The 24,928-nt window shown below is 35.2% G+C and overlaps 1 protein-coding gene across 1 annotated transcript in view; it reads left to right on the top strand.

Annotated features, from left to right (window-relative positions):
- The window catches only part of pvrl2l (PVR cell adhesion molecule related 2 like), a 174,794-nt gene that overhangs the window by 111,973 nt on the left and 37,893 nt on the right, over nucleotides 1-24,928 (top strand). The window contains exon 2 of the mRNA XM_073821502.1: nucleotides 24,226-24,335. Coding sequence (XP_073677603.1) covers nucleotides 24,226-24,335 — 110 coding nt within the window. The remainder of the gene's footprint in view (nucleotides 1-24,225; nucleotides 24,336-24,928) is intronic.

Raw genomic sequence — 24,928 nt, 5'->3', positions numbered from 1 at the left:
TGAGTAGAATTGTTTCAGGTTTCTTTGATGAATAGAAAGTTCAGAAGAACAGCATTTATCGGAGTATTAATAGTATTAAAAGTATTAATTTTTATAGTTTCTTTCCCAAACAATTATATTGTCTCTAAGCTTTTGAATGGTGTAGTGTATAAAGCTTTTTATTTCAGATAAATGCTGATCTTCGGATCTTTCTATTCATCAAAGAATCCTGAAAAACATGTCTTCAGCTGTTTTAGATATTGATAATAATATAAAAAAAAGTTTCTTGAACAACAAATCAGCATATTCGAATGATTTCTGAAGGATCGTGTGACACTGAAAACTGTTGTAATGATGCTAAAAATGTAGATTTGATCAAGGGATAAATTACATTTACATTTTAAAATGTATTCAAATAGAAAGCAGTTATTTTAAATAGTAAAAATATTTTACAATATTACTGCTGCATTTTGGATCAAATAAATTCAGGCTTGTTGGGAAGAAGAGAATAAAACTTTTCAAAAACTGGTTTTCTGCTCATCATCTCTTCTTTCTGTCTCTAAGCTCTTTACTTTCTTCTTCTCTCCCCTGGCATGCTCTCTTCCACTCATTCTCAGTTTTCTCTCCTCCACCTGTTCACCTTTTGCAGATTGGCTCTCCCCCTCACCTCTGCATCCGTTTTCTCTCGCTCCTTCCCCCTTTTCTCATTTCACCTGCATCTTTATTCTTTTATTATCTTTCCCTTCTGCTCTCATGCCCTGCAATTCCTCCACCTCAGCTCTGAAATCTCTCTCTGTTCCACCCTTCTCACCTCATTCTTTAGCTCCCTTGCCATCTCCTGCTGCTCCTCTCTCTCTCTTTCTTCTCTTCCAACCCTACCTTCTACAATAAAGCCTCATTTTATTGCCAACTGTTCTATCTGTCTTTCGGGTTTCTTCATTTTTGTCATTGCATCTTTTCAATTTTTTTTGCTCTTCTCAGTTGCACATTTACAGCTTTCTTGTTTTCTTCGCCCCACAGTGTCCTAATGGGTGAATTGTATGGGTGAGGTCTGTCATAAATATGTCTGTGCAAGGTCCAAAATGAAACGTTTTGCCATATCTACCAATTCAATTATTGGTCATTTCATTATTTACTTATTTATTTGTAGCAAATATTTATTTGTGTAATCATTTATTATAACAATAATGCGAAAAGTTTCATGGCTGCAAAAAAACTTTACAAATCTCACACATATATATTTACTATTATTTAATAGTACTACTAATATTTAGGCATACTATTGTAATAATTATTATAATAACAGTTTATAACAATTTAAAGAATATATCTGACCCTGGACCACAAAACCAGTCATATTGGGATTCATATTTCATTTAAAAGCTTAATAAATAATATTTTCATTGATGTATGGTTTGTTAAAATAGGACAATATTTGGTAGAGATACAACTATTTGAAAATCTGGAATCTGAGGGTGCAAAAAATCTAAATGTTGAGAAAATCGCCTTTAAAGTTGTTCAAATTAAGTTCTTAGCAATGCATATTACTTTTGATATATTTACAGTAGGAAATTTACAAAATATCTTCATGGAACACGATCTTTACCTAATATCCCAATGATTTTTGGCACATTTTAAAATATAGTTTATTCTTTTAATGCAAAGCTTAATTTTCAGCAGCTATTACTCCATTATTTTAGTCACGTGATTGTTCAGAAATCATTATAATATGCTGATTTTGTGCTCAGGAAACATATCTTATCATATACAATGCCTTTGCAGAAGTATTCATACCCCTTAATTTTTTTCACGTTTTATGTTGCTGCCTTATGTTATACTACAAAAAATACAAATATAAAAAAATGCTTAAAACTACACTCCATACACCATAAAAAACAGCAATGATCAATTTATGTGGGGGAAAATGTAATTTAAAGCAGTTAGATAAGGCATTAACAAAGGGGTATGAATATTTTTGCAAGGCACTGTGTATTTGTAAATGTGTAAATTTTTCATAGTTGGCATGGATTTTGTAAATTGATTTTGGCGTTTCACTTTAGTTGTGCACATCACGTACATCAGAGACAGTCATTATACTTTTTTTTTTTTTTTTACAATTCTGTTTAAACCATGTAGCATCTTGCAGTTCCAAATAAAGTTATACCAGCCAACTGGCAACAACATTTTATTTGGCAAAGTTTTTACTCTCAGTGGGTATTTGGCACTTGTTTATTTTGGACCCTGTTGATAAAAAAATAAATTATATTTTGCATAAAGAATCTTAATGATTTAAAAACAGGCGTTGTTGTCTTTCCCAAGTCTGTTTAACAATCTCTCCTCCTCTCTCCCTCCCCTGCTCATCACTTTCTCCCCCTCCTCGGGTCAGGTGCTGGCAGCATAAATGTTGCCTGTCAATAATTTAATAAGAGAGGAGAGCCTCCCCCTCTTTCAAACAGTCATATCAATAATACATGGCTCACATGTAGAATAGGGTTGCCCTGGCCTGCCCTTGCTTCTTGTGCTGAAAACAGCCGTGAGAATGTCTAAAATGAGTGGACGAATGCATGCAAGCTCACGGAAAGAAATCCGTGCGTGAGGGTTGTGGGAAATAATTCATGTGGTGTGAGTGTAAAGACCGCATCCAGAGTTTGTATATATGTGGGTGAGTGCGTGAGAGTGTGTTTGTGTGTGCAGCATGAGTACATATACGTCTCAATATGAGAGGGGCATTTATCATGTTGCAATAAAGGCAGGAGGGCTTTTTGTCTCCATTTCAGGCGCTCTCACTTGGGGATGAAGAAATGGCCCCCTGCTACACATGTGCACAAGCGCAGACAGACTCTCACACACACACATATGAACACCATCTCCTGGGGAAAAAAGATGGGGCCACGACTGCTGTTGCTGCTGTTTGGCGGTCCTCGGGGAGGACGGCGAAACGCAGTGCCTATCGCATGCATACACGCACAAAAACAGCCCTAATCTAGTGCACCCCAGACACTTCCAGCAGACATGCACATAACCTCTCATAACAAAACACGCACTTTAGATTATTCACATAAATGCACTGCGGGACGACAGTTGGCATGAAGACAAACACATTTGCACATCACAGTTTATAGAAAATAAATCTGATATTATTTTAAGGACTGTATGCATATGATTGCTTGTTGGAAAACCCAGTGAGCTGAGCATTTGAAGGTGTCATAGATACACTCCAGTCATGAAGGCTGTTGCATTGCCTTCTGGGATACCATCTTTTAGCCAAAACTAAAATCAGTATGGCATGACCTTGGTGAAAAACATCTTAAACCAGTCTTTATCTGTCTTAGTTGGCCTCCCACCCTGGTCAAACTAGGCTGGTTGGCTTGGTTTAAAAGGGTTTTAGGCACTTTTCAGCCAAGAGAGCTGCTGGTTATCCAGATAAACAGTTTAGCCTGGCTAGGAGACCATCTCAAACCAGGAGACCAACTTATACTGGTTTAAGTATAAGTAATTAAACTGATTTAAGGTTTTTTTTTTTTTTTTTTTCCTTTTTCATCCAAGATGATGGACAACTTGAGAGGAATGCTGTTTATACTTAAGTAGCGCTATCATGATTTCTCAAATTTAGTCAGATATTCGATTATAAAAATTTCAGAAATCAGAATCAGAAAACCCATTAAGCTGAGTATTTAAAAGGCGTCATAGATGCACTCCAGTCATGAAGGCTGTTGCATTGCCTTCTAGGATACTGTCTAAGTTGGTCTCCCACCCTGGTCAAACTAATCTGTTGGCTTGGTTTAGAAGGGTTTTAGGCACTTTTCAGCCAAGAGAGTAGCTGGTTATCCAGATAAACAGTTTGGACTGGCCTAGGAGACCATCTCAAACCAGGAGACCAACTTAAACTGGTTTAAGGTGTTTTTTTGTTCTTTTTCGTCCAAGATGGTGGACGACTTGAGAGGAATGCTGTTTACACTTATGTAGAGCTATCATGATTTCTTAATTCAATTGAATTTTCGATTATTAACAATTCCAGAAATCAGAATCAGAAAACCCAGTGAGCTGAGCATTTGAAGTTGTCATAGGTGCACTCCAGTCATGAAGGCTGTTACATTGCCTTCTAGGATACCATCTTTTGGTCAAAACTGAAGTCAGTATGGCATGTCCCTGGTGAAAAACATCTTAAACTGGTCTTTATCTGTCTTAGCTGGTTTCCCACCCTAGTCAAACTGGTCTGTTGGCTTAGTTTAGAAGGGTTTTGTGCACTTTTTGGCCGTGAGAGCAGCTGGGACACCATCTCAAACCAGGAGATCAACTGATTTAAGGTGGGGTTTTTTCTCCCTTTTTCATCCAAGATGGTGGACGACTTGAGAGGAATGCTGTTTATACTTATGTGGGGCTATCATGATTTCTCAAATTTAGTCAAGAATTCGATTATAAAAATTCCAGAAATCAGAAATCCCAGTAAGCTGAGTATTTGAAAGGCATCATAGATGCACTCCAGTCATGAAGGCTGTTGCATTGCCTTCTAGGATACTGTCTAAGTTGGTCTCCCACCCTGGTCAAACTGGTCTGTTGGCTTGGTTTAGAAGGGTTTTAGGCACTTTTCGTCCAAGAGAGCAGCTGGTTAAGCAGGTAAACAGTTTGGACTGGCTAGGAGACCATCTCAAACCAGGAGACCAACTTAAACTGGTTTAACGATTTTTCGTCCATTTTCATTCAAGATGGTTGACGACTTGAGAGGAATGCTGATTATATTCATGGAGAGTGGATTGACTTTGGTTCACTTGTACTTGAAAAATGGTACTGATGTCTTTCCATCTTGAAACAAGATACCTTCTGATGTTCATTCATGTTTATTTCATGCTATAACTAGTAGTAAAAGATGCGGTTTACATGCCACTTGAACTTAGGCGCTACAAATGAAGTGTCACGACACATGAAAAAGCCAAAGTTTTTATTATTAGAATTTCTGAGGCTTTGTTTCATACCTGAAGGTAACTTGCTGTGTCTTGTCTGTCAGTGCATTGTCAGATTTCTCTTTGCTCCGCAATGTATTTTTCAGTAACAAAGGGGAGCTAATCTTTGCAAAGGGTCAGTTGTCTGATTGGAGGAAGTTTCTTGCAGAATCATGGATTATGTAGTTTCTCACTTAATTCCACTCTAAACATGATTATTTCAAAAATATGTTGAAATAATGTGGGCCAATGGCTTCAATAGAAGCATTTACCATCTATTAACAACTTTGTAGCTCTGAGTAGGTCTGTTGTGTTAAAAAATAAATTCCCCCATGGCAAGATTTAAATGGGATTTTCACTTCAGGAGCCTGACTGTTGCACTCTATTGGAATCATCTGTGAGTCGAGTCTCCTGCGCTGTTGTGGTTTATGAAGGTAGTCACTTAGGGAAGTAGTTTCCTAAGTAGGCTGTAGATGGATAGACAGCTAACTTGGTTTTGGAACCGAGCGTAAGCGCAGAGAAACCGGATTTCAAGGGAGGAGGAGATGAGAGTGTCCGAGAGAAACCGTGGGCCACTTATCCGTATGGAAGCCTAATGGCAGACTTCCTGTTTTAGAGAGAGAGAGGCTAGCCAGGCTGAGGATGAAAGGAGCAAAGCTAACAAAAGATAAAAGAATGAACCCTAAAGTGAAATGAAAGTGAAGTGAAAGTGAAAAGAATCGAAAAATTTAGATGCAGCACAGAGATGCAGGTAGACAGGCATGAATAGAGGAAATGATAAAGATGAAAGACGGCGAAATATGGAGGGATGCTTGAGAGGAAGACACAAGGTGACCTTGAAGAAAAGGGACGGGAGGGAGGAAAATAAAGATGCAGGAGATGTGATCAAGAAGGAGAAAAGATCTGCTTGATGTCTGAGAGGGAACGGGGTGAGGCGAACAGCTTTAGGCTGTGTGTGCACACTCCGAGCTAGTGTTTTATGTCTGGATGAGGGTGTGTCCCCTGGCATACGCTTGACAGGGGGTGTGTGAGTGAGAGACGCAGAAACAGAGTGGGTTTATAAAGGATAGAAGATTACTAGGTAGTGAGAGACAGCTGAGAGAGCGAGGGAGGGAGAGCCGGGGAGGGCATGAAGTGGCGTTAGAAGGAATTTGTTTCACCATTTCACATTCAACAAAGTGAGAACTTCAGAGCCGTGAAGGATGGTTCGAAATGGAATAAAAAGAATAGCACTAGCCAGGGAGAAACGAGGAATGTAGATGTATAGAGAGAAAGGTGAGCCGGGCTACCTTTACATAATTCCTCTCTGTAGCCATTTTGCTCCAATCATGCAACCGGTGCGGCTAATGGATTTAGAGAGGTGGAGGTGTGTGCGCGGTGATCGCCACACACGCATTCAAGGTCTTCTTTATTATGGCATAGATAGCATCGATGCGCCTGCAGGGAACGCCGAGGTCATGGGGTTCAGGAGTGGGTACGCGATGCGTTTTCACACCCGGATTATAACAAGCTCCGTTTGCTACTTTCCCATCAAGGCCTGCCTTCAAACTTGAGTGGTGTAAGTTAGCGCCTCCCTGTCTTCACCTCCTGCCCTCGTCCCCTCTGCTTTCACAGTGACCTTTTCCACCTCCGGGCCACCCGGAGATTAAAGCTTACGACTTACCTCAGAACCGTTGGAAATAGCTCACCTCACAAACTGTACATGTGGTTGACTGACAGTATAGCTTCCAGTCATTATTATTTTTATTTCCTTTCTAAAGCATTGGTGGGAAGCTTTTAAATGAATCAGAATATATACTTTTTAACCTCATTGTTACAGCTCAGTTAATGGTTTTTGCTTAATGCAAGTGATTGTGTACTGTAAGTACGTTTTCATTTGGCCCTTAGCTTTTGCGCACTTGTGTTTATTTTACACAGTGCAAGTAAATGCATTTTTAATGCGTTTAAATGCTATTTGATTGCATTAAATGAGTTTAGATGAGACTGTGGAGGCTTTTAAAATTAGGTTTAGAGCTACATAATTAGTTTAGCTGGTTTTGTGTTATTTTGTTGTTTTGATCTCTATTCTGAATATTAGAATAAATATATTGTTAAAGAGCAGGTCATATGTCCTAATATTGTGTTGGAGTCCCCTACAACGGGTTTAATTGCATCTGTAAGTTTCTCAGAATATACATTTAATATTAAAATCATTTTGCAATGATTTCGAAATGATTAGTTTGAAGCAGTTCTGAGCTTTATGCAGGGTGGCCGCGGATCCTTAAAAAGTCTTAAAAAGTCTTAAATTCCGTTGTCCTAAAATAAGGCCTTTAAATGTCTTAATTTGTCTTAAATCTAAATCCAAGGGTCTTAAATTTTTTACACTTTGAAAAGGAAAAGTTTGTCGTTTTGAGGAGAATCTCCTGCGCAGGTTCTAAATCTGTTCTGTTGCTAGACACGCGCTTGCTTGACAACGCCTCAGTGTTGCCAAATTTAGCGGGTTTCCGCCCAACTACACGCATTTGAATCGCAGATTAGCTGTTAAATTTAACCATCATAGAGTAAAAGTTTATAATTAGCACATGTTTTTACGTTGCCGCACACAACTGGCGCGAGCACGCGCAGAGAGAGAGAGAGAGAGGAGAGAGAGGCGCGCGGCGCGATTCACACAGATTGATTCCTCTTTAACTGCTATTTGAACGGAAACGTACATACCAAGTCATGTCTTAATACCCGTTTTGGTATTCTGTTTAACAGTCGTTTATGTCTTCAGTGAACCGAAACAGCTGAGAAAGAGATGCGTGCCAGTATTCGGTTTGGGCATTTGGCCTTAAAGAGACAGCGTCCTATAAATACCTGCAGTGAGAAACACTAGTTATTTTACAATTAATTATTAAATTTCCCCTCCTGAATACTAGTGTTATTGATTTTATTACTAACTTTATGTTGTATTCATTTACACTTGTCATTTGTGTAATTGTTCTTGTTTTGTTACTGAACTTTAGTTCAGATAGTAGTTTTTGCTGTGGATGAGAAGTAGCCTACCTAAAGTAAGCATTCAGTAATTAGGAAAAAACCATAGACTGTAAAAAATATGGACGTAGTATCCGTGACGTCACCCGTAGGATTTTGAAGCGCTATTTTGAAGCCTATAGTGGGCGGGAGTCGGCCGTCGCCATCTTGGAATCGCGTCACCGCGCGTCACTCCCGGATAATCAAAAATGGGCAAAAAGGCGGGACGTGGGTGGAGCTTGTTGCTGAAACCACACCCACCTAGCGCGACAGTGGTGACAGCAGCGGCAATCCCCCTGTCACTCAAGTGACCACGCCCTTAATTATACAGAACTTTAAGGCTTAATATAACTTAAACGGATGAGTTATAAAAAAATTCACCCCCCTCACAGTTGACATGAAGGGCAAAACTAGCTATATAGACCAAAACCATTTTTTGAACCAGGCTGTAAACATACTTTTTTCCGCTGTAAAGTTGGGCATTTTAACATGGGGAGTCAATGGGACTGACTCCCTTCTGCAGCCAGTCTCTAGCGGCCAGTCGATGAATTGCAGTTTAAGTCACTTCCGTGTTGGTTTCAATAGAGAGAGCGGGAGGTTGCCCCTTGGAAAAAACAAACTTTTTTTTTTTTTTTTTTTTTTTTGCTGATCCGAAAAATGATCCGATCCATGACTCAAAATCCGTGTTTGTTACACTGTTACATTGGCTTCAAAGTGTGTGAAAGCCTTGACTTTGTCATGGAATAGAAAATAATTTCTTCTTCTGGAATAGTGTTTTCTGTTGAATATTCCCAAGAATAATCAGTTAAATAAAATAATAATTTAAAATATCTTCATAGTTTTGTGCTAGACTTTTGCGGGACTTTCAATTTGGTCTTAAATTTTGTTTGAAAATGGTATTAAAAAGTCTTAAAATGTCTTAAATTTAACTTGGTCAAACCTGTAGACACCCTGTTATGTCTGTTAACCCCTCCCTACTATAAACCTACTCTGCTCTGATTGGTCAGCTGGCCAAGTCTGTCGTGATTGGTCTTTCCAAAGACAATGCGAGCGAATCATGCCCACAGCTAAAGTTTAGCTGCTAAACTGTAAATGCTTAACAAAACAATAATGGTGGATATGTTAGTTGAGTGCTAAAGTGACAAAACAGTTTGTAAACCAAAATATGTCTACGTTCTTTATTATTAAAGTAATTAGAATGGAAATAGTGGGTTCACATCAAATTATATAAGATATTATAGGTAATAATCAAGGTATTCAGTAAGACAGTAATATTGTGGTTTACCTGAAAACCTAAAGCTGCACTATGCAAGTGAAAATGTACACAGTTGAAAATGTACACACAACGTATTAATCATACTTACAGGTTGTGGTTCGGAGACGCTTTTTGGTCCAAATAAAGAAGGTACGGACTTATCTTTTTATTGGCAAGCGTTGTGTTTAGTGAATCACAGGTTGAACTTTCCAAGATTAGTGTTTGTGTGCAAGTCAGACTGTTTGTATTTTGCTGGCAAGTGGAAATTTTGCTAATATATTACCTGGTGACCGATATCATTAACAGGCAGAAGATTCAAAAATATGACGACCTGTCAAGGTGGTACAGAGTTGACTCTTTCTTTTGAGAGACAATGTCTTTATGTATCATGCCCTTTTTTGATGAACAACTTTGCAGACACTTTATATTAAAGGGGCCATTGGATGTCCATTTTCTATAAGTTCTTATTATTCTTTAGGGTTTTAATGAAAAGTCTATAATGTACTTTGGTTTAAAATTCTCAATAGTAGTGTAAAAAACACCCTTCTACATTTACATCAACTCATATTATTGTATGACCCTTTAAATGCAAATGAGCTCTGCTCGCCCCGCCCCTCTCTGTCTGGGATGTGATGTTTACTTATGATGTTTAGCTGCATTTAGCGGCGAAACTTGCCAACAAGCTTTATTAAGAAAGGCCATTTGCAAAGATACATAAAAAGCAATCAACTATTGTGGGAGTGTCCTCTGTCAGTGAACCGTCACAACAACAAAAAGCTGAGAATGATCTGATTTTAAAAAGGGAATATTACTTTTAAAGATTAAAAAAATACAACTGGGTGGATTTTTATCATTGTAGGGAGGTTGTGTACACAAACTGCCAACACACATTAATGTTCAAACATGTGAAAGTTAGTTTTGCATCCGATGACCCCTTTAAAGGATAGCTATGTTACGAACTGCAAAAAGGTTATTTTTCAAAAACCCATATGACCTGCTCTTTAAAGGTTAATTATTCAAGGTGCGCACAGTATTTGGGTTTATATTGTGTTATTGCGTGTTGATATAGCAGTTTTAGAAGTATAATGGTAACTGCATCATAAATATAGCTTCACACTTGGTAAAAAAAAAATATTTTTTAAGAAATTAATTAATTCTATTCATTTCTAGTCAGCAAGGACACATTAAATTGGTCAAAAGTGACAGGGATCTCTTTTAACATTGTAAATGTCATGTAAGGTTGCATTCATCAAAGAATTATGAAACAAAATATATGATGTTTTCACATAAATATTAAGCAGCGAAGCTGTTTTCAACGTTGATAATAAGAATTGTTTACTGGGCAGCAAATGAGCATATGTGACCCTGGACCACAAAATTAGTCTTTTTTTATTATTATTATTGAGATTTATACATTAAAAATAAGCTTTCCGTTGATGTGTGGTTTGTTAGGTTAGGACAATATTTGGCTGAGATACAGTACAACTATTTGAATGTCTGGAATCTGAGGGTGCAAAAAAAAAATATTGAGAAAATCGCCTTTAAAGTTGCACGCAATGCATATTACTAATCAAAGGTTAAGTTTTAAGATATTTATGGTAGGAAATTTACAATATCCTCATGGAACTTGATTTTTACTTGAAATCCTAATGATTTTTGACATAAAAGAAAAAAATGATCAGTTTGACCCATACAATGTATTTTTGGCTACTTTACTTTGTGAAGTGCTTTGTGTACTTTGTGAAAAGCACTTTCTTAAAGCTTTTTCATGAGAAGAAAATGAAACATACCTCTCGTCTTACTTACCGGAGCCCTTATAATTGATCTGAGAGACTTCGTCAGAGATTCAAACTCATAGCGGTCACTCGTGTGGCACTCTTGTGAAATTCTAAAAGCACATGCGGCATGCCCTTATGCCGCTCTCTCGCTAATTATTTTGTAGTCGGCCTCTGCGTTTTTTGAGGCTTTCGCATATGTGCGCTAAGAACGCTCTCAAGGGCTGACGGGATCCACAAATACTTCTCTGGAACGATTGTCCTTAGAAAAGCGTTTGGCTCGACCCTCAGAAGTTCAAGTCGGCGGCACGTCCCTGTCTCGTGCTCGGCATAGATACAGAGAAGGACGTCTGCTAATAAGTTGAGGCTGGCTGAGAGGAAAGGGGATGGGATTGTTGATAATGTGAGGATGTTTTGCTACACAGCGGACTGAAAAGTCAAGCCCTTGAATGGTTATTTATTTCTTATTAAGATGTCTGGTAAAACAGCACTTTTGACATCAACAAAAGATGACACACAAAAGAGCTTTCTGTCCTCTATTTTAAAACTCAGCAGGATTATATGTTTGCTGCAGTTTGTTTGTTTGTGTGTGTGTGTGTGTGTGTGTGTGTGTGTGTGTGTGTGTGTGTGTGTGTGTGTGTGTGTGTGTGTACCTGGTATTCATCACGTTGTGGGGACCAAATGTCCCCACAAGGATAGGAATACCAGTAGATTTTGACCTTGTGGGGACATTTCTCAGGTCCCCATGAGGAAACAGGCTTATAAATCATGCACAATGAGTTTTTTTGAGGAAGTAAAAGTGTGCACAATCTCCTGTGAGGGCTAGGTTTAGGTGTAGGGTAGGTGTAGGGCCATAGAAATTACGGTTTGTACAGTATAAAAACCATTACGCCTATGGAATGTCCCCTTAAAACATATAAACCCAACGTGTGTGTGTGTGTGTGTGTGTGTGTATTACAATTTATTATTAATATTGTATTTATTTATTTTTTAAATAAAGAAATGCAATGCGTTTACTTAATGCTGTGCCTAAATGTAAATGCAAAACAACATTAATTGAATTAGACATTTTTTAATGTGCAAAAAGGCAATGTTGCAGGACAGAGTCATAATATCAATCTTTAGTCATAACATAGTCATATATACATATGAATACACTATTAGTCAAAAGTTTTAGAACAGTAAGATCTTAAATGGTTTTAAAGAATTTTCTTTTGCTGACAAGGTCTCACACAGTACAGCAAAACAGTACAATTTTACTACTTAAAATAACTGTTTTCTATTTGAATAAATTTTAAAATGTAATTTATTCCTGTGATTTCAAAGCAGACTTTTTGGCGTCATTACTACAGTCTTCTGTGTCACATGATCCTCCAGAAATCATTCTAATATTCTGATTTGCTGCTAAAAAACATTTATTATTATTGTTATTTTAAAAACAGCCTAGTATTTTTTGGGGGGGTTTAAATAAAAGAAAGAATCCTGAAAAAAATGTACTCGACTGTTCAAAACATTGATAATAATAATGATACAAAAACGGCAAATCAGCATATTAGAATGATTTCTGAAAGATCATGTGACACTGAAGAGTAAGGGTGCTAAAAATTCAGCTTTGAAATCACAGAAATAAATTACATTTGAAAATATATTTAAATAGAAAGCAGTTATTTTAAATAGTAAAAATATTTTGTTGTATTTTGGATCAAATAAATGCAGGCTTGGAGAGCAGAAGAGACTTTTTTTAAAATAACATTTAAAAATCTTTTGACTGGTAGTGTATATTAACTCTTAAGTTGAATATTATGCTATTTTACAAATAACATCAGCACATTTTAAAAGTATATACCAAGCTTATGATAGTAAATGCCGTCTTCCGCTTAAAATTTCCTTAGTTTGTCAAATGTGGTTAGGAAAGCACCTGACTTGTGCATCACGTGACTCGTCTAGTGAGAGAAGGACGTCAGGGAGAGCGAAAAGCTGACTGAGAGTAGATAAAAATGTTGATAATGAAAGAAGTATTTGAAAACAGGCTGAACAGACACATTCTTGAATGTGTGTTTGTCCTTGTCAGTTAAATTATTTCTGTTGTCAATAAAAAAACACATTTTCTTCAAGGTAATATTGCTCTATGCACAACATTTGATGTGAAATACAGCATGCTGAAAAGGACAATCCAGTTATTGTCTAGTTAGCTCAAACCTCCAGTAAATGTGTGTTTTTCCAAATGTTAAAATTAATATTTGACTTACTTATGTGGAGGATCAGCAGTCACCTCACAGGCGAATCTTGCACTGTATATTGCTCATGCACTATTTTCCAGATCACCCAAGTGATGCAGTGGCTTTGTAAGAGGAACGGATAGAAATGTATGTGAGTAATCACTGACAATCTTCCCATCCAGTGAGCCATTAACTCCTGTGACTGGATCATTCAATCAGGGAACTCGCGAAGTGGATTAGTCTGATTCATGAACAAATCTTTCACAGTGGGAGGAAAAAATGATCCAATCCATTGAAAAGACCACAGACTTGTTTGTTAACCGGACATTGTTGCCTCTTTGGTGAACTCTTGAACAGTCTGTTTCGCATTATTGGAGAGACATGGCTAAAATGGGCTTTTCACATTTCCAAGGTTTTCAGAAGCAGAAGTTGTCATAGTTTGGTAAACTTGAATAGTGGTGACGGGAAACTACAATATATTTTTCCAACAATGAAAAATGTTTATGTACCCTCAAGTTGTTCCAAACCTGTATGAGTTTCTTTCCTCTGTTGAACACAAAATAACATATTTGACGAATGTCAGTAACCAAAAAGTTGATGGTAGCCATTGACTTCTATAATATGGAATAAGATACGAAGTCAATGGCTACCATCAACTTTGGTTACCAACATTCTGTCATTCTGCCAAGTCATTTGTGTATAAAAAAAGTAAACATTGAAAGTATGAAAAGTGTGAACTATTCCTTTGAGACATCATCTGATCATGGCGATGTAAATGTTTGCACAAGCTCAGCAATTCGGCACTAAAGTCACGACATTTGTGTAGCATTTTACAGTATTAAACATGAAAAAACTGTGTTAGCAGTGCGTTCAATTAGAGTGACATTGAATAAATCAGCTCTCCAGTGTTTGTTTTTACTCGCAGACATCTGACCTCGACGGACTGAACGGAATAAAAAAGAAACTAAGAAGATTGCTCAAAAAAGGTGGAGCTCCAGTGCACATTTGAATAACGCTCAGAGAATTATGTAATCGCCACCGATCAATAGTAGTTTGATTGTGCTTACTAGCAATTTTTTTTCTCTTTGGCAATCTGTTTTTTGGTTTGAAATAACACTAGTTTGTTCTTCGATTTCACTTTAAGTATATCAGGTCCTTTAGAAACACTCAGACAGCAGAGAACACAAAGAAAATAAATCTACACCATACTACCAGTCAAAAGTTTTTGAACAGTAAGATGTTTCTAAAAGAAGTCTCTTCTGCTCACCAAGCCTGCATTTATTTAATCCAAAGTACAGCAAAAACAGTAATATTGTGAAATAATGTTTTTCTTTTTTAAATAACTGTTTATTAATATATTTTAAAATGTACTTTTTTTCTGTGATTTTAAAACTGCATTTTTTGCAACATTACTTCCAGTTACATGATCCTTCAGAAATATTCTGATTTGCTGCTCAAAAACATTTTGAATTATTGTATTGAAAACAGCTGAGTAGACTTCTTTAAGGTTTCTCTAATGAATAAAAAGCTCAAAGGAAAAGAATTGATCCAAAATCAAATCTTTTGTAACATTTTAAATGTCATCAGTTTTGATCAGTTTAAAGCGTCCTTGCAAAATAGAAGTATACATTTCTATCATTTCTTTACACGCAGTAACCAAAAATTATACTGACTTTAAGCTTTTGAATGATAAAGTTTGTATAATGTTACAAAAGCTTTTTAATTTCAGATAAATGCTGATCTTTATTCATCAAAAAATCCAGAAAAAAAATTACAGTTTTAAATATTGATAATAATGATAAAAATGTTTCTTGAACAGCAAATCAGCATATTAGTGACACTAAAGACTGGAGTAACGATGCTGAATATTAAGCTTTGAAATCAGAAGAGTAAATTACATTTTAAAATATATTCAAATAATAAGAAGTTATTTTAAATAGTAAAAATATTTCACCGTTTTTGCTGTACTTTGAATCAAATAAATGCAGGCTTGGTGAGCAGAAGAGACATCTTTAAAAAAAAACATTAGAAATCTTACTGTTCAAAAACTTAAGACAATCATGTACATTTTTTTTTTTTTTAAACTTACATTTTTGAAGTTAGAATGTTTTAGTCCTCATTGGTTTCTTTTTTCCATTTTGAAAGAAATTACAATTCGGAGTAAAGAAAGTTGTACGTAATGGCTTGAGGGTGTGTAAATACTGACATAAAGTCAGAGTTTTAATTGCTAGTAGAACTAATCCTTTAAGGTTACACCTAAACGTATATCCAACATTAAACATTTATGCCAGTTAGAGTGCAAATAGGTGACGCCCCATGGCAGAATCATCCCTGCGGTGCGTATATATGAATATATTAATGACTCCGAGGCGCGTGTTCAACATAAGCACAGACGAGCTTTGGGTCGAGTACATAAAGCAAGCTTATGTGCTTTTGCTAAATTGCTTGTGCCCCTTAAATGTGTTTGTGTTTTATTTAAGAGCCTGTTGCGGGCCTGCTTTGGTTCATTTGTCATCCTTAAGTAAAGCGTATCAGCAGCGCGCAGACACCCGACTGTTTCAGAGGTATTAAAACCCGTGCAAATAGTAGATGAGTACAGGAATATGAACAGAAACACTTGAACACAAAGGGAGGCTGTAGAGCATGCTGGGTATGCATGCAAATGAGACACGGAGTTGATCCATGTTCGGTCTTCGCCGTATTGTTCTCCTTTCTTTCTCAAATCCGTGGCATTCTTTCATTGACCCCATGAAAAACGGATGACTAAAACGTCTTACAACTACATTCCACCCTGTGACTCATTTGTTGATGTGTACTGAGGAAGAGGGAGAGGGAAATAGAGTTATGAGCCGAAGATAGAAGGAAACAAAAGAGGAGCGAGAGAGGGAGGTAAAGCGAGCGAGGTGAGTGAATAAATGCTTTGTGTTTCTGTTTCTTATTCCGCCGAGCTGGTCTGACAGGCCATTGTGTACCTTCAGGGGGAATTCTGCTACATTGAGTCACACGCAGTTCCTCGCATAATGAAAACGCACACTTCCTGACATTACAGCCTTGGATATGGACATGCACTGAGCACTTGGTGGTGTATGCAAGCGTTTGCATATCTCCATCCTCATGCGATTGGCACGGTAATCTGAGCTTTAAAAGTAAATACCCTCAACGGATGCATTAGTCGAAGGTTATTTGTCAAATACAAATAATGATAAAGCAATACTTGCTGAGAAAAATACTATTTAGAAGCTTTGTTTTAGAAAAAAGTCTCTTCAAAGCTGCATCTCTTTGGTCAAAAATACAGAAAAAATAGCAATATTGTGAAATATTATTACAATTTCAAATAGCCATTTTCTAACTAAATGCATTTTAAAATGTAATTTATTCCTGCGAGTCAAAGATTAATTTTCAGCATCATTACTCCAGTCTTCAGTGTCACATGATCCTTCAAAAATAATGTTTTTGAGTTTCTTTGAACAAAGAATTCTTTTCTGGCATTTTAAGTGCTGTACATATTGGCTGAAACAGCTTACATAAGTACACGAATGCAACTTATTTGAGCTGTGTAAGCTTGATTTTGTGCAAATGTGACCCTGGACCACAAAACCAGTCTTAAGTCGCTGGGGTATGTTTGTAGCAATAGCCAAAAATACATTGCATGGGTCAAAATGATAGATTTGTCTTTTATGTCAAAAATCATTAGGAAATTAAGTAAAGATCATGTTCCATGAAGATTTTTTGTAAAATTCCTACTGTAAATGTATAAAAATGTAATTTTTGATTAGTAATATGGGTAACACTTTCTATGAAGCCCGTATTTATAATACATTATAAGGGTATTCTTAAGGCATTATAATGAATGCATAATGCATTATAAAAAACCTTATAATATGTTATATCATCTCATAAGTATTCATAAAAACAGTTTTAATGTATTATAATTTTTACTTATTTTTGGTTATAGCTTTTAAGAGTATGATTACCTCCTCATAGTTATAACGTATTATAAGTCTCATATCTTGCCATTTTACTCATGTCACTTTACTTAAAGCATACAAAGACCACTTATAAGTAATTATAATAATATTTCCCAAAGAACCCCTAAGATCAGGCATCAGATCAGATGAATGTGTAATGACACATTTGTTTTATCAGTTTGATTATTTTGATGATACCCTTTAGACAGCTTTTGATAAGTAACTCTGCAACTCCATGTCAGCTAGCAGTAATTATCATTAGTAGTATGCAAAATATATGCTAACACTAAATTTAGATGTTTCCCCAAAAGATAAACTATTATATTATATTATATTATATTATATTATATTATATTATATTATATTATATTATATTATATTATATTATATTATATTATATTATATTATATTATATTATATTATATTATATTATATTATATTATATTATATTATATTATATTATATGTAACTTTGCAAGTACATGAACCTGCTACCTAGCCTAACCTTAACCTTAACCTACTTAACCTTAACCAACCTTAAGTCTACTAATATTTTAAGAGTGAAATGTAGTTGGAAAGTTTAAGCTTATAGTAAATAGAATAAGTGGACCATCAAAATAAAATGTAATATAATGTAAAAAATAAATGTAACATGAAATAGTCCATTATAAATTAAATAGATTTAATATGGCGTCCATTGAGTGTTATAAATAATCATAATCTTAAAAGTTATAACCTCAAATACTCAAGTATTATAATGTATTATAATTGTTGTTACGATTATTCATGAGATGGTCTAACATATTATAAGTTTTTTTATAATGCATTATGCATTCATTATAATGCCTTAGAAATACCCTTATAATGTATTATAAATACGGGCTTCATAGAAAGTGTTACCGTAATATGCATTGTTAAGATCCTAATTTGGACAAATTTAAAGGTGATTTTCTCAGGATTTTGATTTTTTTGCACCCTCAGATTTTCAAATAGAAGTATCTCGGCCAAATATTGTCCTATCCTAACAAACCATATATCAATAGAAAGCTTATTTACTGAGCTTTCATATTATATATACATCTCAGTTTTGTAAAATTTAACCTTATGACTGGTTTTGTGGTCCAGGGTCACAAATGTGTGGCACTGTGCCACAAGGGGTGCCGTAGTAGACATTAGCATAAATGTTGCTTCTGAAGCTGTTGTTCCTCATTGTTTTCTTTGTGTAAAGTTTGTTTCTGGTCTGTCATGCGCTCTTGCATTATTATGACAGATATAAACATCATTGGAATGCTTAATGGGTCGTATATAGACTTATCTGTGGCGTTAAACCACATGTGGTGTTATACAGGTAATTGAGCTAGCTACTGTATAAACATGTCAGTTTAGCTAACTGAAAGTTGTTTGGCAAGATTTCCTTCAAACTGTTGCATTGCATTGACAGTTCTTGACCTGAAAGAAGAAAAAAGATTGTAGAAGTTGACACAGCCTCATTTTAATTACTGGCAAACATTTAAATATGTCACTTGACTGTGAGTATGTTTGCACAACGTGTGCTATGTTTCCATCACCCTGTTTTTATGTGCATTTTGAAGTATCGCATCAGAAATGAATTTGCTCGATAGGATGGCGTAACCTGACTAAACAGCAGACCGATCTCGTTGCACATCATCTGAAATCTTATGGTCGTTCTGAAACGCCTGAGCAAAGTTTGTTGTCAAAGTATTTCTGTATAATTGCCTCCCATGTCTTGCATGACGGTGTTGCCATAAAAAGCAATGACTGGATTTATTATGTTTCGTCAGCTCGCTCTGAGTCGCAAGTAATTTATTACATATGAAAATTATTATATTCGATGGCTTCTCCTATTTTTCTTTGTGATATTTAGTGCCAGTTTATCAGGAAGTGACGATTTCGTTCTCTTTGACTGGTTGGATGGAAACGGTGCTTATTCGCAAATGTTTTATGCATTATTCCAATTTTGTGCATAAGTTAAATTCGCAATTTTGGATGGAAACTTGGCTAATCATTTACTAAAAACTGAGTTTTTCCTTTTGTATTTTGGAAAGGTTTCACACACAGATCACAATGTTGTTGAAAATGATGCATGTTCACATGGATCCGCAAAAACGCTGTATTGCGCATGCCAGACCACTAGTTGGCGATGTCACTTTGAAAAAAAAAAATCCCTGTAGACAGAACACATAATGTGCATACGCAAATTTGCATTTTGTAGACAACATGGAGACGATTATAGTATCGTTTTCAAAAACTTGCGCTTTGAAACCCTTTACAAGGGCTTTACAAGTTTTTAAAATCGCTATCAGTGGGTCTTTCTCAGATATACTGAAATACGCCCACACCGCAGACGTGTTGCTTCAGACAAGCATGTGCAGGCCGCGGCTTCTGTTTGCGTCAACATACTGTTTCGGCGGTGTTGTTTCAGTGATAAAAGTCAATTTTCGGTGGCCAAATATTCGGTGCATCCCTAATAATTAGCAAAATTTTGAGTTCCGTTTGGTCCAGTGGCTTTTTTTTTTTTTTTTATCACTGAGAACACCCTTGTAATTCACTTCAACCTTCTCTAACTTTATGAATTTTTATTTTAGGTTCAAGAGTGTGTAAGGAATTGGAAGCAAGCAGAGTACAGCTGTTTCTGAAGCACACAGTACCATCCACTGTTAAAAACTAAGCTCAGAATCGATTGCAAAAAGAATTCTGATGCATTCTGAAAATCCTAATATTGAATTGCGATGCATTTGTTTGTTTTCCTAGCCTTAAAATGAACATCACAAAATACATTAAGTTTTCCATTTTTAATCTTGAGTAAACGCCCACTAGGATCTATATAGCACCTCTTGTGGCATACTTAAATTGCAATATGCATTTCGTTTGGACACAATCATGCATGCAATCAAGTTTATAACATAGAGCCTCAGACAAGTGTCAGAAATGAACTTTTCCATTAAGGGGCAATATTTGCCCTCTGAAATTAATTTCCAGGGACATTTTTTTTTTTTACATTTGTGCGGGCAATGTTATTATAATTACCATACTGTGTTGTCTTAATGTCAAATACTTAAATTTACCCAATTACTTTAACCAATATGTTACCTTGGACCACAAAACCAGTCATATGTAGCGTGGGTATATTTGTAGCAATAATGGGTCAAAATTATACATTTTTCTTTATGCCAAAAATCATTAGGGCATTAAGTAAAGATCATGTTGCATGAAGATGTTTTGTAAATTTTCTACTGCAAATATATCAAAACTTAATTTTTGATTAGTAATATGCATTGCTAAGCACTTCATTTGGACAACTTTAAAGGCGATTTTCTCAGTATTTAGATATTTTTGCACCCTCAGAATCCAGATTTTCAAATAGTTGTCCTAACAAACCATACATCAGTGAAAATCTTATGACCCTTATGACTGGTTTTGTGGTCCAGGGTCACTGTTGTCAATAACAATAGACTGTTGATTATATATAGAGTGATTATTGCTATTTATATTGTAATAACGATTATTAATATTGATATAGAAAACAATATAAAAACGTTTTTATTTTGTCTATACATTTTGAGCACATTCTGGCTTCACAGACAAACCTGTCAGTCCATGACATTAGTCAAATCTAGTGCAAGTTTTGCAAAAAAAAAAAAAAAACTAATAATCAATGACGCTATGAAATCAGTCTTTTATTTGCATTGTATCTGCACTGGGTTGTTTATTATGAGGAAATGTGCGCTTTCAGCGCTGACTAATCTAAGCACCTCTGATTGGCCAATGCTTTCCTAAGTTCATCAGAAACTCGTTTGATTTGTTTAATAGGCACAACGCTGCACAAAACAGCGTGTAAAAGCAATCTGATGCACTCATTTTGACATTTCATTTTAATCACGACAGCTGTAATACATTGATTAATTGCAGGGGCATTTTTGTTCCTTTCTCTTAAATTTATGGGGAACATTATGGGGAACATTTTAGCCACAAGCCTTCATTAATTTCTGCCCCGATACAGACGCATTACAGTACAGTACAACTATTTGGCATCCGCTACAGTATGTCGTATACTTTTCAGTCGGTGTTAGCTAACAGATCTGATTTATAAGGGCTTTGTGATCCTGAGGTCAAATCGATTTAAAGCCTTTGTGGAACATAAACCGAGATGGATCATGAAGGGCGGGCGTAGCGTGAGAGGAGAATGTGTTTGCATACGAAGCTATGGGCTTCTATAACCGAATCAAGGTCTGTTTATGTATCATTTAATGTGACCGCAACCCCGTATTTGATGGATTTAATCCTCTCCGGGGTGCATGCAATTTGAGGTCTGTGTTTGGAGCGTTTGAGCAGGCTGATGTATCTGTAGATTGTTGAAAGCAGCTGTTTCGCGAACGCGAGCGTGTGTGAGAGAGCACTGAGCCATTCCTTATTCCATCAGTATATATGGAGCAGCTCTCATGCTGCTCGCTGGCCTTTGACTCCTGGAGCTCTGAGCTGGAGGTCTCTCGCTTCTGTCTCGGCAGGAGCTCGCCGAGTAGTCGAGCCAAAACACAGGTTGTTTATTTTACCATGCCTTTGTGTACGGTAGAGAGAAAGCCAGTGAGTTTTGAAAAACTTGAACTTTGCGGTCTTCCATAAGTGAATGCTGTGCCGAGACAAAGATCACCATCTGGGATCACGGCCACTGGGTCAGGATTTTCAAAAGCGGAAGTATTTCTTTGAAAGCGTCATGAATGGCACTGCAGTGCAGTGTGAGTTTATCAGGAGCGTGAGGTGGATACTGCAGAGCGACTGATAGCGTATTATAGAATTGCATGTTTGTTTTCGTAGCACGATAAATGTGCAGTTGTTTTGTTTCATAGGCTTTAACCTCTTTTTATAATATAGCGAATGCTTGACTGTTTCTTTCAAGGACGAGATACCGCTTTAAAAGCAGCATAAACATCATTTTGATGATTTTAAATTATTTATGCACTTAATTACGTACAAGTGAAGTGTGTAATGTAATTTTCAGTTTGCAGATTCCATCTGTTATTTGCTGAGAGATGTGTTAGGCGGTGATGCTGAGAAAGTTAAGACTAATTATATCCCACACAAGTGAAAAACAATTAAAATTCTTTTAATACTAATATGAGGCCTTGAACACATAATAGAGATCTAAATGGCCCTTTTATCCCCCGAATAAATCAGAAGGATAGTCATGGGTGTATGTAGTAAAGTCATCAGCATTTAGCTGTTTTATAAGGTAAACGTAGTAACTTTTATATAGGTAGTAATATCTCAAGATGAGCACTTACTGGACTAATGTAACTAAGTTTAATGATTATCCATCATTTTTTTTTTAGAAAAACATTATAAAATGTGAGTATAAATGTGATTGCATTGCATTATGTTTTGAAACTACAGTGATTTGATGATAAACTAACCATTTAAATGCTTCTTACTAACATTTTATTGGTAGATATATAGTGAAAATTGATATTTTTATGCATTTTATGTAAGTAGTCTGCTGTTCTGTAATAAAGATAAGTGTAAAGGTGTCATCTACATTACAAGCTGTTAGAGTCTTTTATCTTTGGGCCAATAAACATCAGCAAAAGCACCAAACTGCATACACTACCAGTCAAAAGTTTTTGGATCGTAAGATTTTTTTAAAGAAGTGTCCAAAATACAGCAAAAGCAGCAATATTGTTTTTTTTTTTTTTACTATTTAAAATAAGTGCTTTCTATTTGAGGGGGATTATAGAAATGAATACATTTATTTAGCAAGGATGCTTTAAATTGATCAAATGTGATGATAAAGACATGTATAATGTTAGAAAAGATTTATATTTCTCATAAATGCTTTTAAACGTTCTATTCATCAAAGCAACCTGAAAAAAAATCAGAACATTAGAATGATTTTTGGAGGATGATGTGACTGATTTATAATATAATAATTGCAAAATCCTTTTTTTTTTATTATTTAACATACGTGTGTTTGTGTATAAAGAATTGTAAAATAAAATAATAATAATGAAAAAATATAATTTTTTCATATATATATATATATATATATATAAAAATTTATTATTCTTTTAGAAACTGTTAACACATGCATATATAAAAATAAATATATTTTTTTGAGTGTATATTTAATATTAGCAGGATTTTCTTAAATTCTTTAAATAAAATATAATATTTAAACAATTTAATAAATTATGGATATATAATAAAAAGTAAGAACTTTTTCATTTCAAATAATAATTACAAAAATTATTTTTAAAAATGTTAAAATTTTAATTAATTTCTTATACATCTTTTGTATATGTATATATATGTATAGATAGATAGATATTATATATATATATATATATATATATATATATACATATAAGAATAATTAATATATTTTTTATTATTATTTTATTTTAGAATTCTCTATATGTGTGTGTGTGTGTGTGTGTGTGTGTGTATATATATATATATATATATAAATGCAGGCTTGGTGAGCAGAAGAGGCTTTAAAAACATAAGAAAAAAAAGATTTTTCTGACTTATATTAAGCTTTAAAGGGTTAAGATATGTTCCTGGTTTTATTATAGTCAATTCAGTAGCACTAATTTTTCCAAATAAAAAATCCAATTAGTTATTGACGGATAGAAATCGAGCACAACCCTACTTGTTTCACTTGGGAATGCATTGCATTATGGGAGTAAAACGCTGTGAATGTTTCAGATTGACTTTAATAATGCTTTTCAGCCAGATGCATTTGTTCAGCCCGACTCCGATCCATATCCGCGATCATGTAGATTGATGCTGTGATGATGAGAAAGCTCAAAGTTGTGTGTTTTTTTTTCTTTAATTACGAGCAATCAAAGCAGGATAAGTCTCATGCTGAGACAGTCTGCACATTCAGTCGATAGATATGAAGCCACTGCGCTCTAATCAGTCTGAGGCTGCTCTTTTTCCCGGAGGAAGCTCAGGCCCAGGAATATAACACGAGTCACTTTGGTGTGTTTCTTATTAGCCTTGATGTCTGGATTTCATTTAGGAAAGTTTGATGTAGGCTGCGATACAGGGCTGTGCTAATGTTTCCCTCTTTGCTCTTTTGCAGCGGTCTGGAGTCAGCGTGTTCGAGTGGAACCCGAGGTCACTGCGTATCCAAATGGATCTGTCAATCTGCGCTGCGAGTTCATCAACAGCGGAAGCACTAAACTCACACAGGTGGGATGAAATGTTCTTGATTAGTTCCAAGTTAGATTAGTTTTTACATTAATACTTTGTTTGCTTGCCCTTTATATGTATTCAGAAGTTTGGGGTTGTAGCATTTTTGAAGTTCTTGATTCCCATTAAGGCTGTGTTTATTTAATCAAAAATACAGTAAAACTGTTGTGAAATATTGTAATTTAAAATAACTATTGTATTTAAATATATTTTGAAAAATAATTTATTCCTGTGATCAAAGATATAAGATATAAGATATATATATATTAGTGTATATATTCTTTAATTCTTTAAATATTTTAATTATTTAAATATTTTTTAAATAATTGAATAAATATAATAATAATAATAATAATAAAATTTTAAATTATTTTACTTTGTATAATTATTTTTATATATACTTTTAGAGTATATATTCTTAAATTCTTAAAAAATATATTTTTTATATAAGTGAATAAGTGTGTGTGTGTGTGTGTGTGTGTGTATATATATATAGAGTATGTATTCTTATAAATGCTTAAATGCATTTTTAAATGAATTAATATTAATATATATATATATATATATATATATATATATATATATATATATAT

Source organism: Garra rufa, chromosome 17 (assembly GCF_049309525.1).
Source record: "Garra rufa chromosome 17, GarRuf1.0, whole genome shotgun sequence".
NCBI lineage: Eukaryota > Metazoa > Chordata > Actinopteri > Cypriniformes > Cyprinidae > Garra > Garra rufa.
This window is presented reverse-complemented; position numbering and strand designations above follow the sequence as displayed.